Source organism: Dipodomys merriami, unplaced genomic scaffold (genome assembly GCF_024711535.1).
Source record: "Dipodomys merriami isolate MVZ:Mamm:240054 unplaced genomic scaffold, mDipMer1.0.p SCAF_15, whole genome shotgun sequence".
Classification (NCBI taxonomy): Eukaryota; Metazoa; Chordata; class Mammalia; order Rodentia; family Heteromyidae; genus Dipodomys; species Dipodomys merriami.
The window spans coordinates 9,851,462-9,870,582 of NW_027202826.1; the positions used below are offsets into that span (position 1 = coordinate 9,851,462).

Consider the following 19,121-nt stretch of genomic DNA (forward strand, 5'->3'; position numbering starts at 1 on the left):
TTTCTCTTCTTTTGGTTGGTTGTAGGTCTTGAACTCTGGGCCTGGGCACTGTCCCTCAGCTCTTTAGCTAAGGTGAGGTCTCTACCACTTGAGCCACAGCACCACTTTCAGTTTTCTGATGGTTAATTGGAAATAAGAGTCTCACAGACTTTCCTGCCCAGGCTGGCTTTGAACCCTGATCCTCAGATCTCAACCTCCTGAGTAGCTAGGATTACAGGCGTGAGCCACTGGCACCCAGCTAACATTTTTGCTTTCTATCAGTTGAAGGGGAAATAAATAGAAAGCAAAAAACAAAGTACAATAGACTGAAATGACATAAAACTGTGAATTTTGTTACAATAGATTTTTTTCTTTTGGTCAACAAGGAAAGATTGAGTGACTCGATTATATTGCTGTATGTAAAAGACATCACATCCATTCATCCATCCACACTTACATCTTATATGATGCAAAGAACTGGAGACAAAATATACCACACACATTCTCAAAAATTTAGTCTGAGAAAGAGACTTGAAAAGCTCAGTTCAGTTTATTATAGTGTCAAGTAGATTTACAAGTATTGCACTTATTATTCTGTTTGCTGAAGGCCAACAATTAAGGGGGGGATCTTTTTTCTCCAATAATTCTCCATTAAAGACAGGTTTTCAGAATCTCCAATTAAAATTATACAGGCAAAGATATAATTTATATATATATATATATATATATATATATATATATATATATCATGTTGCTTCTATATCCTTAACCACTTCCTGCTATGATACACCTTGCTGCAAATGAGAATTTAGTTTGAATAATGCTTTTAATCATTCCTTTTTATGAGATTATATTTTAATGAAATTTGAAAAGTTTAATGGAATGTGAAATTTTTAATACTTTCTTTTCACTCAAAACACATAGAAATGCAGCCCTCATACTCCAAAATCAAATGTCACATGTTATTAGGGAGATGAACTTTAGTCAGAGACTAAGTCAACATCGCTTCCTTTTGGAACATCATGATGTGTTCTGATAATGGTGTGATCACTGGCCGCCATGCTTTTTGGAAAATGGGGAAAGGAACAATCTAAAAAGTGGTCTAGCAGTTTGGTGCAGGTGGCTCACGCCTGAAATCCTAGCTATTTAGGAGGCTGCGATCTGAGGATTACAGTTCCAAGCCAGCTGGGCAGGAAAATCTGTGAGACTTATCTTCAATTGAAACACCATAAAAAGCTGGAAATGGAGCAGTGGTTCAAGTGGTAGAATACTAGCCTGAGCATAAAAGCTCAGGGACAGTGCTCAGGCCCTGAGTTCAAACCCCAGGACCTGTAAAAAAAAGAAAAGAAAAAGAAAAAGTGGTCCAGCATACGAAACTCTTCTCAAAAACAGAAGAAAGTAACAAAGAAAGCTTTTTACATTTCCAATGTAATCCTATCCCATTGCTCTGTTAGCAAGATTGTCTTCAACCTATTTGCTTTAGCCCCTAACTTGTAATCCAGTTATGCAATGAACCACTTTTGTCTTAAACTTGGGATGTATGACAACGGATGACAGGAAAGTGGCCTTTTCTTTTCTCTAATAATTATGCAGAGACAAGCTGGGGAGAAAAAAGTACCAGCCTTTAGTTGTCTTAGTTTTTTTCTTTCTGATTACATTTTGAATAAACGAGCTGTGGGAGTTGTCACTGTTCTTCATCTTAACAATAGCTCTGTATTCTAAGATACTATATGTGATTCATATTTGTTCCACTACAACAAGACACAGCTTTTTATAGATTACTGGGAGAATGCAAAGAAAATGAGTTTTCCTTTGGGTACCAGTAATTGTCAAAGGAATGATTGCAGATTCAGAAAATGTGCTTTATAATAACCCTGTTAACATAAAGAATATATGGAAGACAGAAGTAGTCTGGCACACAGGTGAGGGTTAGTTGTGTTAGCAAGGCATTTCAGGGATGATTCTGGTTCTTTTGACTAAGATGACAACACATTTTGACACCCTTCAAATCCTTGGACAAATAGGGAGCATCTGGCGAGTCTGCTGACGTCACCATGTATTTACCAGTGCTCCTGTTCAGTACTGAACTATCCCTTCTGAAGAAAGAGTTTGCCCTCGTACTAAAGGCTAATGTGCTCAAGCGATTAGGATTAATTTGAACAACAGAAATAAAATTTAGATTACTAACCATGTCCTGATAGTTACAGCGTGTAGAATGTCAAACGTCCTCTTTTTAAACTAAAGTGAAAAATGAAGAAGCATGGTTAATTCACATGTGCTGATGAAAACAGATGTCCGTGTACAACTTCTGCTCAGCCTCCCTTTGTGCCAGTTGCCCTGCGCTTGCCCAGGGGAGGCTGCGTCTGCCCTGCTAACCCCATTAGAGGTTTTCTTTCTACATTCCTCCTGCATGGTTTCCACGTACACATTTCCACTGGGAACGAAAGCTAACTACAAAGTTGAGAACTTTTCTGCTTCCAGAAAATTCTGTACCATGGACACCTTAAGATATTTCTCTTTTCTGTTTAAAAAAAAAAAAAAAAGATAGTGCAAAAACAAATCTGATAGTCAACGTGGTAGTTCGAGTGGGTTCTCACGTCCAGGAACAGCCAAGCTTCATCTTTAGCCGACGTGTAGGAACTGAATGTAGTTTTTGGGAAATATCCCAGATTTCCCCAGCAGTTCTCCACTCATCCACTCCTCATTCACAGACTCTAACCCCGTAATGATATCTCCAGCCTGTGAGAAGAAAGACTGGTTGATTTCTGTTGAGTGCAAGCGTGGTGTGCAGCCTGCCCAGAGCGGCATAAACTATCTTCTCTTTATAACATTCATGCATCTGAATTTGCAGAGGAGGAGATGAGACACTTCCTGCTGCTTCATACCTCTGTCCTTGCACTCTGTTGCTTTGTGGGATGTAACTTGTCCTGGTTATATGTTATACCTCCCTAGTTCACCACCACCCCTATAAAGATTCTGTTAAATAAATAACAATATGTGAGACTAAAAGCCCAGTGGCATATGGCTCAGACCTATAATCCTAGCTACCCTACTTGGGAGGCTGAGAACTGAAGATCACAGTTTGAAGCCAGCTGGGACAGAAAGACATCAAGAGTCCATCTCCAATTAGCAAAAATGCCAGACCCGAGTGACATGACTCAAGTGGTAAGTGCCAGTCATGACTGAAAAAGCTGAGCAAGGATTTGAGGCCTTGTGTTCAAGATCTCACACTAGTACTTACATGTGTACAACACGTATACGTGTTCACACATGTACATGCACACTTCCCTTTAATGTGCATTTACTTACCATGTATTGTGTCATTGTAAATAAAGGTCGGATTCTTGAATAAGAAGACAAATAAGCCAGTGGAAGGGACAAAAAAACCTGAGCTGTCAACTCATGATAATTTGCACAAGCTCACTGATGGTACCATATAAGTAAACATGGTGGTGAGAGGGTAAAGCCTTTGTCCTGTTCTATGCACTTTATAGGAATTAAAGCAATGTAGGAATTAAACAATTTCACAGATAGATACTGTTATTAATGACAGTATTTAGAGGGTATCTTTCTGTAAGTTTGTTTATTTTAAAGAACAGGAAACAGGTTGGATTTGGTGGCTCATGCCTGTAATCCCAGTGCTAGGTGGCATTCATTGGTGGTCTGAAACTTACCCTAGTGAAACATATGAGACTCTACCTGAAAAATAAATAAACAGGGCTTGGGAGCATTGCTCAAGTGGTAGAGGACCTGCCCACCAAGCACAAGGCCCTAAGTTCAACTCCTCAGTAATACCAAAACAGGGGCACAAAAAGGAAACTGGTGTTCAGGTAGATTAGGAAACTTTGCCCCAGTTATATGTGTAATTAGTAGTAAAACCGGGATTAAAATCTAATTCGATGCTGGTACTTGCATTCCTGACCACTCCACTCTCAGACTAGGCTTTGCATCTCTTCATTCAACTCGAACTCTCAAACATTCTACACTTCAATGTAAGACAAAGTCTTGTCAATCTCAATGTGTATGTTTTTAGTGCTTAGGGCAGGAACACTGACCTTGAAGGAGAGCTCATCTTCATTCTCTCCATGGAAGTCATACAAGGCTTTGGCCTTCCTCCCCTTCAGTCCTGTGGTACACACGGTTTTTGCCTCAGCTGTAAAGACACCCCAAACCCAAATATACAGAAAGATCATGGCCTAAAGCCGGGCGCTGGTGGCTCACGCCTGTAATCCTAGCTACTCAGGAGGCTGAGATCTGAGGATCGCGGTTCAAAGCCAGCCCGGGCAGGAGAGACCGTGAGACTCCTATCTCCAATAAACCACCAGAAAACCGGAAGTGGCGCTGTAGCTCAAGTGGTAGAGCGCTGGCCTTGAGCTGAAGAGCTGAGGGACAGTGCCCAGGCCCAGAGTTCAAGCCCCGCGACTGACCAAAAAAAAAAAAAAAGAAAGATCATGGCCTAAAACACAAAACGTTCTAAGATCTACCCTGGTCACTCTCAAAACAGTGAAAGATAAAAGATGTTCTCAGCACTTATATACACACACACACACACACACACACACACACACACACACACACACACACACACACACACACATTTTACACACACACAGACACACACACACAAATCAGGTGCTAGTGGCTCATACCTCTAATCCTAGCTACTCAGGAGACTGAGATCTGAGGATTGCAGCTTGAAGCCAGCCTGGGCAGGAAAGTCCATGAGACTCTTATGTCCAATTAACCAACCAAAAAAAACCAGAAGTGGAGCTGTGGTTCAAGTGGTAGAGCACTAGCCTTGAGCACAAAAGCTCAGGGACTGCATCCAGGCCCCAAGTTCAAGCCTCAAGACCAGCACACAAACACACACAAAAAATTAAACTTTAACCAGCACACAAACACACACACAAAATTAAACTTTAACTAGCACACATACACACACACACAATTAAACTTAAAAAAATATATCTACACACAAAGTATATTTAATAGAGAAAATTAGCCATTATTTAGTGAAAGCATTTTCAATCTTTTTTCCCCATAACTATCACAAATTAGTGTATGAATTTATGAATTAACTCTTTCCACTGTAGACAACTAGCTTCAGTGAGACATGCCCAGACGGATTACAAGGGCTCAAAGCAGGTGGCATCTCAAGAGTTGTCATACCTGCACAGCGCTGCACAAAGACTGCCGGAAAGATTCCCTCCCTGTCGTGCAGCCGGCCCCGGTACCAGTCGGCATCCAGACGCTCCAGGATCAGAATCCGGTCCCCACGTTGGAAGGCCAAGTCATCACTGGTCTCAGCGGTAAAACTGTGGAGAGCTTTGCACCATTCTTCAGAGAGATTGTTATCCTGTAAGAAATGGGAAGTGTTTGTTTTTTTTCCCTTGGTGGAGGAGGACTTGAACTCAGAGCCTGGGCATCATCCCTTAGCTTTTTTTTCTGCCAGTCGTGGGGCCTGAACTCTGGGCCTGAGCGCTGTCACCCTCAGCTCTCCAGCTCAAGGCTAGCGCTCTACAACTAGAGCCATAGCGCCACTTCCAGCTTTTTCTGCTGTGGTGCTGAGGAATCGAACCCAGGGCCTCATGCATGCAAGGCAAGCACTCTACCACTGAGCCACCTTCCCAGCCCCATTTGAGCTTTTTTGCTCAAATTAATGCTGTACCACTTGAGCCAAAACTCCACTTCTGTGTTTTAGTGGTTATTTAGAGATAAGAGTCTCAGATTTTCCTGCCTGGGCTGGCTTCAAATCATGATCCTCAGATCTGAGTCTCCAGAGTATCTAGGATTACAGGTATTAAGCTACCAGTGCCCATCAAATTGGGAGGTTTTTAAAATGTCAAACTGAGTTCTACAAAGCTTAAAAAAAACCAATGAAGAATAAAAGCTAAAGGGTTATAGGATTTCAAAGCTTGAAGTCTTCTTTAAATTAGCTAATACTTTACGTTGCTATCAAGTTTCAGAAAGAGTTTCTAATAACTTCTTTTCTTAAAATGTAATCTTAAATGACAAATGTGATAGAATTTGTGGCTTTGCTGGTTTTATAAAATACATAACACTTAAGCAAAACACATTTCTTTATTGTGATCTATGAGGTTAATTACATTAAAAATTAGGTCAAGGCATAAAATATTTATGTATAGTATAAACGATGAGAGAATTCTGATAAAGTAGCTAATTTTCAGTGAAGTTTTTCTTTACCTAAATCAGGATCAGAATGGATAGCCTGTTAAGTTTCTGGGTCTTTACTTGGCTTAGAGACTATCAGATTCCAGTGTAGAGGGCACTCACTCATACTAAATCAAAGAAACAAACAAAAACAATATATATTTAACTCTATGAGAGTACACTTCTCCTATAGAACTTTTCAGCTTCTTGCTGGTTAACTGGAGATAGGAACCACAAGGACTATTCTGCCTGGGCTGACTTTGAACTGTGATCCTCAGCTCTCAGTCTCCTGAGTAATTACGATTATAGGTGTAAGCCACTGGAACCCAACTTAACAGGAATGTGATACACACACACACACACACACACACACACACACACACACACACACACACACACACACACACTCACACACACACACACACACACACACTCTTACTTTTTTTTCTTGCCGGTCCTGGGGCTTGAACTCAGGTCTGGGCTCTGTCCCTGGGCTTCTCTGTGCTCAAGGCTACTGCTCTACCACTTGAGCCAGGGTGCCACTTCTGGCTTTTTCTGTGCATGTGGTACTGAGGGGTCAAACCCAGGGCTTCATGCATGCTAGGCAAGCACTCTACCACTAAGCCACATTCTCAGCCCCTACATTTTTTTTTTAACCCCCAAACATTAGCAGAAATTTCTGCTCTCTAAAGAAGCAACCTGCCACATTTGGACAAGAAGACTAAGCAAAGCGGGGCTCCAGGCCCAGCTCTGCCACTTCTGAGGCACATGACATAGATTCTTCATCTCTAAGGCTCAGCTTCATCTAAGGATAGCTGTAAAGATTCAGTAGATAATGCACTAAGAAAGAGACTTCCAAACTGCCTGTCAGATCCTAAGTTCTCCTTAGTTGATGGTTTATGGAACAAAACAAAAACTAAGCAAATCCTGACTTCTTGCTTGTATACTTGAGTGACCAGCCCTGGGGCAGGGAGGTCCCAAGAACCCATTACTCTGTGCATGCCAGAGGCTCTGCAAACATCCCCCTTCTGAATAGTGATAATCAGGTTTTCTCCTATTTGACTGCAGCTGAGTAAAAAACAAATGGGGCTGGAAAGGTGGCTCAGTGGTAGAGCACTTGCCTTGCATGCTCGAGGCCCTGGGCTCGATTCCTCAGCACCACATAAAAAAAAAAGCCGGAAGTGGCGCTGTGGTTCAAGTGGTAGAGTGCTAGCCTTGAGCTGAAGAGCTGAGGGACAGTGCCCAGGCCCAGAGTTCAGGCCCCACGACCGGACCCAAAAAAAAAAAAAAAAAACAAATGAAAAAAATAAAAAATTATTATTTTTGTCAGTTGTGACTTGAATTCTGGGCCTGAGCGCCATCCCTCAGCTCTTCAGCTCAAGGCTAGCCCTCTACCCCTTGAGCCACACACAGCACCACTTCTGGTTTTCTGATGGTTAATTGGAGATAAGAGTCTCACGGACTTTCCTGCCCAGGCTGGCTTTGAACTGTGATCCTCAGTAGCTAAGATTATGTGTGAGGCACCGGTGCCCAGCAGAGTAAAAATTTTAACCTTATTTTTTCTCTTTCGCATATATAAATAAGTCAAATGATTCTAGACATTTAGAAAGTTTTGAACTATATAAAGAACTTGGGGAAGGGAATCCTACCCACATATGAAACCTTGAATCTGTAGGATTTTTAATGTTAATAACTTAGATACATTATTTTGTAGTTACTTGTTTATTGGTTTACTTCATTTTCTTATATTTTAAAAAAGTTTTACCTTTTCTCCCCTGCAATTTTTAATGCAATCTATGTATATTCAACTTTTATCCTCATTTTCTGTTTTCTTTTCCATGATGTTCATTTTGTAAACCAGCCCTAAAACAGGGTCTTGTTATGAAGCCCGGGCTGGCTTCAAACTCCCAATCCTCCTTCTTTAGCTCCCTGAGTGCTTAGATTACAGGTGTACACTACTGTACAGGATCCTACTGGCTCCTTCTTCATTCTTCCTTTTATTCTTTTAAGGAACTTGTTGTTGGAGGAGGTGGGAGAGGGAAGGGATAGCAGCAGAAGGGGGCAACAAGGTTCGACAAGAAATGTACTCATTACCTTACTCATGTAACTGTTACCCCTCTGTACAGCATCTTTACAATAAGATAAAATTAAAAAAAAAAGAGAAACATGTTTCCCAGGTGGGGCACAGTGGCTTCTGGCTTAAGTAACCCTCTTGCCTTCAGCATCTTGAGTAGCTGGCATTACAGGCATGTGCCACTGTGCCCCTTTTCTGTATTTCTTTTTTCATTTCCTTTTCAGGATCTATATGTTTTGTATGAGTTCCAAGCACAATTTTTCAGTAATACCTAATTTACGTATTGCAGACACATGCTGTGAAATGAGATGAAAATGACTTAGTACTATGTTGTCTTGATAATTATAATTTCGACATTCTCTCAGGGTTGAAATCTGGCTGTCCCCACCGTTACCCACTCAGGCAGCCTACCTGAGAATTTGAGCCAGAAGCTTCTTTTTTGGTCTTCGGTGGTACCTTTGTACCTACATTAAGATAAAAGAAAAAAGTCAAAATGTAAAAGCTACAGAGTGTTAGAGGGAAACGGTTACGATTGGGGTGTGAAGTCTGTGATTCTAGATGGTCCTTTTCATGTATCTGCCACAGGAAGTTCTGCTTCATGGGTTGTTCACTTACCTATAAGCTGAAGAAGCATACCCAAGAAACTCTACAGCCCACGTCTCAAGCCTCGCTGCCATTTCGCTTTCTTTCGGTGATGCTAGGCTTTGACCTCAGGGCCCTGACCTTGCTCGGCAGGCACTCTCACCACGTCAGTCACTCCTCTAGCCCTTTTGCCTTTTCTTTTTTTTCCTTTTTTGTCAGGCATGGGGCTTGAACTCTGGGCCTGGGTGCTGTCCCTCAGCTCTTCAGCTCAAGGCTAGTGCTCTACCACTTGAGCTACAGCGCCACTTCTAGTTTTCTGGGTGGCTTATTGAAGAGTCTCAGGGCCTTTCAGGCTGGGCTGGCTTTGAACCGTGATCCTCAGATCTCAGCCTCCTGAGTAGCTAGGATTACAGGGATGAGCCACCACACCTGGCTCACCACAGTGACTCTCCCACACAAATTAACATTTAAAATAAAATTTCCTTCTACCTTAAAAAAAATTTATGGCAATGTGGGTGGGAGAGGGGCTGAGGGAGGGACAGAGAGGTAAGCTTGCTCAAGGCCCTTTGGTTTTATGCATTATGGACATGTCAACATGAAACCCGCTGGTTACAACTAACTGATGCGAACAAAATATGGGGAAAAAGCCTGCAACCCATCAATTATGTACAATTTTCTAATATCAGTAACATAAAAGTCAAAAACCTGAGGTGAGCACCAGTGGCTCACACCTGTAATCCTAGCTACTCAGGAGGCTGAGATATGAGGATCACGGTTCAAAGCCTGGGCAGGAAAGTTCGTGAGACTCTCGTCTCCAATTAACCACCAGAAAACTGGAAGTGACACTGTGGCTCGAGTACTAGAGTGCTAGTCTTAAGCTGAAGAGCTGAGGGACAGCGCCCAGGGTTCAAGACCCATGACCAAGACACACACACACACACACACACACACACACACACACACACACACACACACACACACACACACACACACACACACACACACACACACACACACACACACGCTGAAGAGCTGAGGGACAGCGCCCAGGGTTCAAGACCCATGACCAAGACACACACACACACACACACACACACACACACACACACACACACACACACACACACACACACACACACACACACACACACACACACACACACACACACACACACACACACACAGTTAAAAACTTGTGACTGGGTTCTGGGGCTCATGTCTATAATCCTAGCTACTCAGGAGGCTGAGATCTGAGGATCATGGTTCAAAGAGAGCAGGGGCAGACAAATAAGACAAATGTATCTCAATGACATAAAATGTATCTCAAATTAACCAGTAAGAAGTTGGAAAAGTGGAAGTGCGGCTCAAGCAGCAGGGCTCCGGCTATGAACAAAAATCATAGTACCAACATACATACATGCACACACAAAAGAGGGGCAGAGAAGGAAAAAAAAGGAAGAGGAGGAAAAATATGTGTGGATTGTTATACAGATTAGTATTTTCAGACTGTTGGTTTATCTGAATCAGAATACATATAATAATAGAAAGTCATCTTGTCTATACTCACTTGAAATATTTGCACCAGGGGCAGGAAAATCCTCAAGGAGTTCCACAAAGTTCAGGGGGAAGATCCCAGTTCTGTCTCCAACCTCTCCTTTAGCCCATTCATCATTCACATACTCCTTAAGAATGATAACTTCTCCCTCTGAGAAACTTAACTCATCCTTCTGATCTCCAATATATTCAAACCGAGCAACACATCTTGGACCTCTGGACAACAAACACATTAGTGGATTAAAGTAGAAACTAATGACCTTTTTTTAAAAAAAAAACAAAAAAACAAAAGCGAAACTTAATTGGTTTTATTTTTAACTCTGGACTTGGATAACAAACACTTCATTTTTTTTTTTTTTTTACTTTATTTTTATTTTGTCAGTCATGGGGCTTGAACTCAGGCCCTGAGCACTGTCTCTGAGTTTTTTCACTCAAGTGATCTACTACTTTAAAGCCACAGTACCACTTTAGGTTTTTTTTTTTTTTTTTTTTTTGATGGGTTATACGTCTTGAACTTTGGGTCTGGGCGCTGTCCCCGAGTTCAAGGCTACGGCTCTACCACTTGAGCCACAGTGGTACTTCTGGTTTTCTGGTGGTTAATTGGAGATAAGAGTCTCACAGACTTTCCTGCCTGGGCTGGCTTTGAACCACAATTCTCAGATCTCAGTCTCCTGAGTAGCTAGGATTACAGGCATGAACCATCAGCACCTGGCAACAATTAACTTTATAGGAAAGAATGTGGTTTAAAAATGTTAAAAAATTGCCGGGCGCTGGTGGCTCACGCCTGTAATCCTAGCTACTCAGGAGGCTGAGATCTGAGGATCGTGGTTCAAAGCCAGCCCGGGCAGGAGAGACCGTGAGACTCCTATCTCCAATAAACCACCAGAAAACCGGAAGTGGCGCTGTAGCTCAAGTGGTAGAGCGCTCGCCTTGAGCTGAAGAGCGGAGGGACAGCGCCCAAGCCCAGAGTTCAAGCCCCACGACCGACAAAAAAAAAAAAAAAAAAAAAAGTTAAAAAATCTTCAGTCTTTCAATAAATATTCTGTGCTTACTATGGAACAAGACATACTTGGGCAATTAAAAACATTTTCATGAATAAATTACATATCCAAGCAACAGTGACCATCTAAAAAATTTTTATTCTTTTGGGTATACTAGAGTTACAACTCAGGACTTTATGCTTGCTAGGCAGGTGTTCTACCACCTAAGTTATATCCCTAGCCCTTTTTGCTTTCTCTATTTTAAAAACAAGGTCTTGCATTTTGCCATGTGCTACCTTGGACCATGATCCTCCTAATTTATATTTCCTTACTGTAGTTGTGATGACAGATACATGCCATCCTGCATAGCTTGTTTGTGCCAGTCCTGGGACTTGAACTCAGAGCCTGGGCACTGTCTCTGAACTTTGTTTTGTTCAAGGCTAACATTCTACCACTTGAGCCACAGCTTCATTTCTGGCTCTTCTAGTAGTTTGTTGGAGTTAAGACTCATGGCTGTTAGTTCCCAGGCTGTCTTCTAACCATGATCCTCAGATCTCAGCCTTGAGAGCAGCTAGGATAATAGGCATGAGCCACTGGTGCCTGGCCTACATAGCTCTTTTATATAAAGATGGAGTCTTGAGAACTTGTTCCACCTGGCCTCAAACTGAAATCCTCCCAAGCTTGGCCTCTCTCCTAGGTCTTACAGGCATGAGCCCTCTGAGTCCAATGACAGAACTTAAACTTTTGTAGATGCAAGCCTACTCACGTAGAGAACCTGAAGCTCAAGTTAAGAGTGCATAGACAGTGCAGTTTGTTTCTGCTGAAAGATCTGTCTTTTGATATTTATATTTCATTATAGAATCTCTCCAAACTCTAGACATTTGTATCTAGGAGATATTTGTATCTGGGCGATACACGTTGAGTTTATGGTACTATTCCTGAGAAACATGGCAGCAAAGAGCCACAGCACTGTGCCCTAGCAAGCAACAGGGCAGAGGGCACGCTCACTGAGTCAACCAGGGAGCAGAATATCTAAACAAATGGCCTTACAAATCAGGAGAAGGCGTAAGAAAACAGAGAGCTGGCATTTCATACTACACAATGTGCTTTTATGAATTCTGATGCTTTATGAAGTGATTTTGTATGTATGTCTTTTGAAAAGGCTTCATTTGTGAGACTTGGAACGTTCCTTAAGTGATATGCCATGGTGACTAAAAACAAGACACAAGATGAAACTCTGCTTTAAGGTGTGACATGCTTATTTCATTCAGGTCAGTGGATCAATGGTTGTTCAAGTGCACTTTAAATCCAACCTGATGATATGGTTCCTGTTGCTTAAAAACAGGTAACCCTCCCAACTCTGTGCAGAAAAAAAAACAAGATAAAAAACAACAACAACAACAAAAAACAGAACCTGAAGGAGGATTCAACTTGTGGCATTGAAAGTTTTATGTGCATTGACCTTTGTATTTATTTTCTCCAGTCTCCTGGGTACATCTCCTTATGTCTGACCTATTCATAGACAGGTTTATAGTCTACCAGGTATGCATTCTATCAATCTGCTCATTTAACTGGGATATAAAGTTGCATTGTGGCAGGGTTGTTAATCACAAAGGAGTTAACAACAATGCATAAAAGGGTACTTCTACCCCCCAGATTCAGGAAAGGTCTTTAGACATCAGGAGAACCTCTTCAATTTAACTCTTTCCTCTTCTTTCTAGTTCTTTCTTTTGGTTGTTCATAAGGCTTGAACTCAGCTGTCCCTGAGCTCTTTTGCTCAAGGCTAGCACACTATTCCTTTGATACTCAGCTTCACTTCCATTTTTTTATTTGTTTGTTTGCTTGCTTTGTTTTGTTTTGCTTGAGAGATTAATTGGAGAAAAGTCTCTAGGGACTTTTCTGCTCAGGCTGGCCTCAAACTGTGACCCTCAGATCTCCTGAGTAGCTAGGATTACAGGTGTGAGCCACCAGCACCTGGCTCTAGTTCTTCCTAAAAACAAAACAATAGCAGCCTCCCCTTTTTCCTCTGTGTGGGTGATCAAATCATCCTAGGTCTTGTGCATGCTAGGCAACGTTTCAACCTTCAGCTACACTCTCAGCCCCATCAAATGGATTTTGTGGAGTTGAAATTAAAAAGACAAGTTATGTTTTCCATGACAAAAATAATTGCACTTTGTAGAATACCAAACTAAATGTGCTGGTGACGCCATCTCTCTCAGCTGAGGCCAGGCGGAGGAAAGCTTTCAGCCAGACTCTGCTGTGTTGATGTCTTGGGAGTCCTGTGGGGAGAACTACCCAGGCTGGAGTGTACCCGCAGTAACCATCTTTTTAATTTTGATCGGTTGAACTCTGGGCCTGGGCGCTGTCCCTCAGCTCTTCAGCACAAGGCGAGCACTCTACCACTTGAGCCACAGCGCCACTTCTGGTTTTCTAGTCGTTTATTGGAGACAAGAGTCTCATGGACTTTCCTGCCCAGGCTGGCTCTGAACGGTGATCCTCAGATCTCAGTCTCCTGAGTAGCTAGGATTACAGGCGTGAGACACAGGCGCCCGGCCCAACCATCACTTTTTAAAGTAGGAGAATTTTCCTTATAAGTTAAAAGGACTGCAAGTCTGAATAATCACACATAGGGAGTATTTTAGCTTGGCAATTCTTCATGATATAAATGCTTTCCTCCTTTGTATTTTGTGCCAACAAACAAACAAAACTTACTTAACACATTGAAATGAACCCAATTCTCTTTTCCCATTTCCTCCTTCTGGAATGTCAACCTAGTAAAGATAAAATCATAGTAACAATTATTATTATTTTTTCAGACTTGAGCAAGACCAAGTTAAGGCCCAACAATTAGAAAATACATAAATGAAATCAACCAGCCAATTTAGCTATACTGTTTCAGATGTACTAAATGATAAGAAATCCTGAATATAGGTTATGGAATCAGGTGTGGTAGCACATGCCTATGATTACAGGACTCTGGAGGCAGGAGGATTTTGAGTTCAAGGACAGCTAAGAAAATAGCTCATGAGGGGCTGGGAAGGTGGCTCAGTGGTAGACCGCTTGCCTTACATGCCTGAGGCCCTGGGTTCAATTCCTCACATAAGCAAAAAGAAAAAAAAAAGCCGCAAGTGGCGCTGTGGCTCAAGTGGTAGAGCGCTAGCCTTGAGCTGAAGAGATGAGGGACAGCGCCCAGGCTCAGAGTTCAGGCCCTACGACCAGACACCCCCCCCCCCCAAAAAAAAAGAAAATAGCTCATGATGCCCCAGCACTCCTTGATCTGTTTTGTTTTGTCAGTACTGGGGTTTGAACTCAGGACCTCACACTTGGTAGGCAAGTAGGTACTCTACTACTTGAGCTATGCCTCTAGCCCCAGCTCTCCTTGAGAGATAATCAGTCTTCTTAGCTACAGGCTAACAGTATATTAACTTAATTCTACCCTGTATTGATTTTTCTTTTTTTTTTTTTTTTGGGTCCGGTTGTGGGGCCTGAACTCTGGGCCTGGGCGCTGTCCCTCAGCTCTTCAGCTCAAGGCTAGGGCTCTACCACTTGAGTCACAGCACCACTTCCGTTTTTTTTTCTTTTTTGCTTATATGGTGCTGAGGAATAAAACCCAGGGTCTCATTCATGCAAGGCAATCGCTCTACCACTGAGCCAACTTCCCAGCCCCTGTATTGCGTTTTTCTATTCCACGTCCACAACCCAAAAACTTCAGTGGAGAAGGGTTCCAGACAGAAAGCAGCCATAAGGCACACCCATCAGCACCAGCACACATGGTCAAGGCATGCAGGATTCTACAGGCTGACCCAAAATAAAACAACTTGATCAAATTGGGTACCCGTGGCTTATGCCTGTAATCCTAACTACTAAGGAGGCTGAGATGTGAGTATTTCAGTTCAAAAGCAGCCTGAGCAGACAAAATCCAAAACTTTTTTTTTTTGGTTGGTTGTGGGTCTTGAACTCTGGGTCTGGGCACTGTCCCTCAGCTCTTCAGCTCAAGGTGAGCACTCTACCACTTGAGCAACAGTGCCACTTCCAGTTTTCTGGTGGTTCATTGGAGCCTCACTTTCCTGCCTTGGCTGGCTTTGAACCACGATCCTCAGATCTCAGCCTCCTGAGTAGCTAGGATTACAGGCATAAGCCCCCCGGCACCTGGTGTAAAATGCAGCCTTTTTTTAGTTGGTTGTGAAGCTTCAACTCTGGGTCTGGGTGCTGTCCCTCAGCTCTTCGGTTAAAGGCTAGCACTCCATCACTTGAGCAGAGCACCACTTCCCCAAGATACTCTTACCATACTGGCAAAAAGCCAGAAGTGGAGTTGTGGTCCAAGGGGCAGAGTGGCAGCCTTGAAAGAAAAAGGCTAAGGTAGAATGAAAGGCCCGGAGTTCAAGCCTCAATACTGGCATAGAACAACATCAACAACAACAACTTGATTCTCTCCATTTCATAACTCTGAAGCATTTCCCCGTTCAATATGAGCAGGGAAGGGAGAAGGGAATTCATCTTAAATGAGTGTCTACTTAACATGAACCTCATTTATAATGGCAATGGAATGTAATAAAATTCTTGGACATTTGCATGTAGTCTGAAACTACTTAAGGCTCTGCGGTTTATATTAAATCAGTGCCTTTCTTGATGAATTCTACAAGTTTGAAGTTTTAAAACAATTTTTTAAACTTATGGGCTTAGAAATAACAGTTGCACTAATAATGTAGCAGACTCCGGTGATTGATTTCAGTGTGGTAATTGTGCTTTTTAAAGTCCTGCTACAATGAGCAGCAGAAAAATGAGGAAGAGTGCTAAAACTAACATTATTCTTAATATTAATTTAGAGAATGTGTTGAGTTTCTCCAAAGAATCAGGCTATATACATGCTAGGCAGTTTTAAAAGACCTACATTTTGAAACCCAAAAGATTCAAACCATCTCTATCTGAAAAGATTTTTAGTTATACTGTTTCTAATATAATAAAATTTTACTGCATTCCCCCCTCTCCATCTGCAAATAAGTTATTGATGCTGAATTATTTAAGATAGCTTTATTGAGATTTCTAGGTAGCAATACATTCTAGCAGGGAGCAAGTCATACTTTTCCTATTGATATAAATGTTTGAGGGGCTTAGCTTGAAAAGCTCCAACACAGGAGTGTATGGTCTCAAGTTAAGTCATGTATAAAATTATGATTCTTCCATATAATTTTTCCCAATCAGAATTGTAATCATTAATGAACCATTAATGGACCATTAACTCTAATCATAGAGCTATAGAATTCTCAAAGTGATTTGGTACCATAACCTTAGAATCCTTTTGGGACTATGTAGCACCATTTAATTCCCATTTGTTAAATGTCACAATGAATCAAAGTCTATCTTCAGTGCTCAACCACCCTCTGAGAATATTTGATTTACCAGTTGACCTATGGTGGTCTTTCACTTTAGAACTCAGATAGTATTTAAGCATTATGTTTTAAGATTTCATAATATAATAATAATCAATCGTTACCTACTTAAAATTTTTTTGTTTGAATTTTCCAAAAGTCAAATGAACCAATGGAGGAGAGAGGTCTGAAATTCAAGGTTCTAGGCTTCTTGTTATTTAACTTTTGGCAACCAGCAATTTCCTTGGATCTCACTGAGTAGATGATAAATAAGGGCAATACAACCTACTTACAATTACTCTGACATAGTTGGCAGGAAATACACCAGTCTGATTTCTACATTTACCCCTGTACCATTCTGCATCTATTTTTTCAAGCAGATAAACAACTTCTCCAGATGTGAGGTTCAAATCATCAACTTGCTCTGTAATATAAAATCAGAAGTTACATATGATAAATTATTTCACTTGCAGATTTGATTATAGGAAAAAAACCCAGCAAACACCTAGCACTCAGTTCTGTCCACACAGGCAGTACATTCTGAGAAAAGATTATACTAATCAAATTTAACTTTTATAAAATATTATTATTATTATTTTTTTGTCAGTCTTGGGTCTTGAACTCTGGGCCTCGGCACTGTCCCCAGCTCTTCAGCTCAAGGCGAGTGCTCTACCACTAGAATCACAGCACCACTTCCAGTTTTCTGAGTGGTTTATTGGAGATAAGAATCTCACAGAGTTTCCTGCTGGGCTGGTTTTGAACTGAGATCCTCAGATCTCAACCTCCTGAGTAGCTAGGATTATAGGTGTGAGCCACCTGTGCTTGGCTATAAAATATTATTCTTAGTTTAGATTCTGACATTGGGAGCTTCCTCTCCTAAGACCAAATTATCTACTTTGCACTGATTGATGGGAAATGTTAAAAAACAAAAACAAAAACAAAACAAAAATCCAACACTCCTAAAACCATCCAAAAGACCATTCTGCTGGCCAATGGCTCCAATTGTGCCTATATAAACTGACTAAATACACACTGAACAAGGAAAGGGTTTATAGATATGATAATACAGTTACAGTAATTATTAACATTCATTTCAGTGGTCAGTGGGAGAAAATGAGGGAGGGAAGTAACAGTATTTAAAAAGCTATGTACTCAATACTTCATTTGTGTAACTGTAACTGTGTAACTATAACCTAACTGTAACTGTAACTGTAACCACCTTTACAATAAATTTTTAAAAATGTACCACTTGTGTTTCCTTTCAAAAAAAAAAAAAAAGTCAGCTGGGCACCAGTGGCTCACACTTGTAATCCTAGTTACTCAGGAGGCTGAGATCTGAGGATCATGGTTCAAAGCCAGACTAGGCAGGAAAGCCTGTGAGACTCTTATCTCCAATAAACCATTGAGAAAACAGGAAGTGGCGCTGTGGCTCAAGTGGTAGAGCGCTGGCTTGCCTTAAGCTGAAGAGCTGAGAGACAGCACCCAGGCCTATGACCGACCAAAAAAAAAAAAAAAAAAAAAGTCAAACCAGCTTCAAATTAACTAAGGAAGTCCTATAGCCCTTTCGCAAGTAAAGTTGCCATATTAAACTAAATACCAGTCTGCCAAATATATCTTTAAAAAAGGGGTGGTAAATAAATAAAAGGTTTAGTTTCATTTGGATATGAATGGTATTTAAAAATGATGATAGAACTTTATATTTTCATCTCATGGGTAAGTCACAGGTCAGAGAATTCTTAGGACCAAAAAACTTCACTTATTAAATTAGAATTGTCATGACAATGGTTAATTAGTACCTATTATTTTGAAAGAGGTAGAAAGCTTGCAACTGGTAGGCAATTTGCTATTTTTTTCATTCGAAAGGGACTCTCTCTCTGTCTCTGTTTCCCTCTGGAGTTTCCAAGGCCTGGAATGCAGCTAAGCTGTCTGGAAAGGTTGGGCCCAGGGGACCCTTGTTGAGTGGTGGATAACAGGACAGCCCAGGCTTGGGTACGCCAGGCAGCCATATCTGAGTGATTACTCCGAGGACGATCCCTGCTTCTAGTCCCAGTGCTCTATTGACTCATTATTGATGTCCTTACCTGCTGGAAAATCATGAAGGACGACGGCGTGAGGAGCACTACTGCCAACTGGCTTCTGAGCAAGGCCCAACTCCTTAGGGGAAAGACAGAGCTATGAGCAAAGTGTGCAGGGTATGCGCTCCATTATTATGACTCACCCTGAGAGCGATTGTTTTTCTCACTACAGTCCCCTTGACACCCTTATGTTATGTGAGTACAAGATGCAAACAACACAGGTGAGCTGAACCAGAGAATCATTATGAACTTGGAAAGGAATGTGTCCTAGTCAAGGGAGGACAGAAATCACTCTGAGTTATAATAATGTTGATTTACTCTATTTTTTGTGCTGGTC

General features: G+C 41.5%; 1 protein-coding gene across 6 annotated transcripts in view; it reads right to left on the reverse strand.

Moving 5' to 3' along the window:
* Window positions 1-510: 510 nt before the first annotated feature.
* Sh3d19 (SH3 domain containing 19) overlaps window positions 511-19,121 on the reverse strand; it is a 123,935-nt gene continuing 105,324 nt past the window's right edge. For all 6 annotated transcript variants that reach the window (XM_070022195.1, XM_070022194.1, XM_070022198.1 and 3 more), the window contains 8 exons: window positions 18,791-18,863; window positions 17,003-17,133; window positions 14,053-14,111; window positions 10,374-10,576; window positions 8,636-8,688; window positions 5,149-5,335; window positions 4,035-4,132; window positions 511-2,718 (listed from right to left, as the gene is read on the reverse strand). In XM_070022195.1, the coding sequence (XP_069878296.1) occupies window positions 2,602-2,718; window positions 4,035-4,132; window positions 5,149-5,335; window positions 8,636-8,688; window positions 10,374-10,576; window positions 14,053-14,111; window positions 17,003-17,133; window positions 18,791-18,863 (921 nt within the window). In that variant the 3' untranslated portion in view covers window positions 511-2,601. The remainder of the gene's footprint in view (window positions 2,719-4,034; window positions 4,133-5,148; window positions 5,336-8,635; window positions 8,689-10,373; window positions 10,577-14,052; window positions 14,112-17,002; window positions 17,134-18,790; window positions 18,864-19,121) is intronic.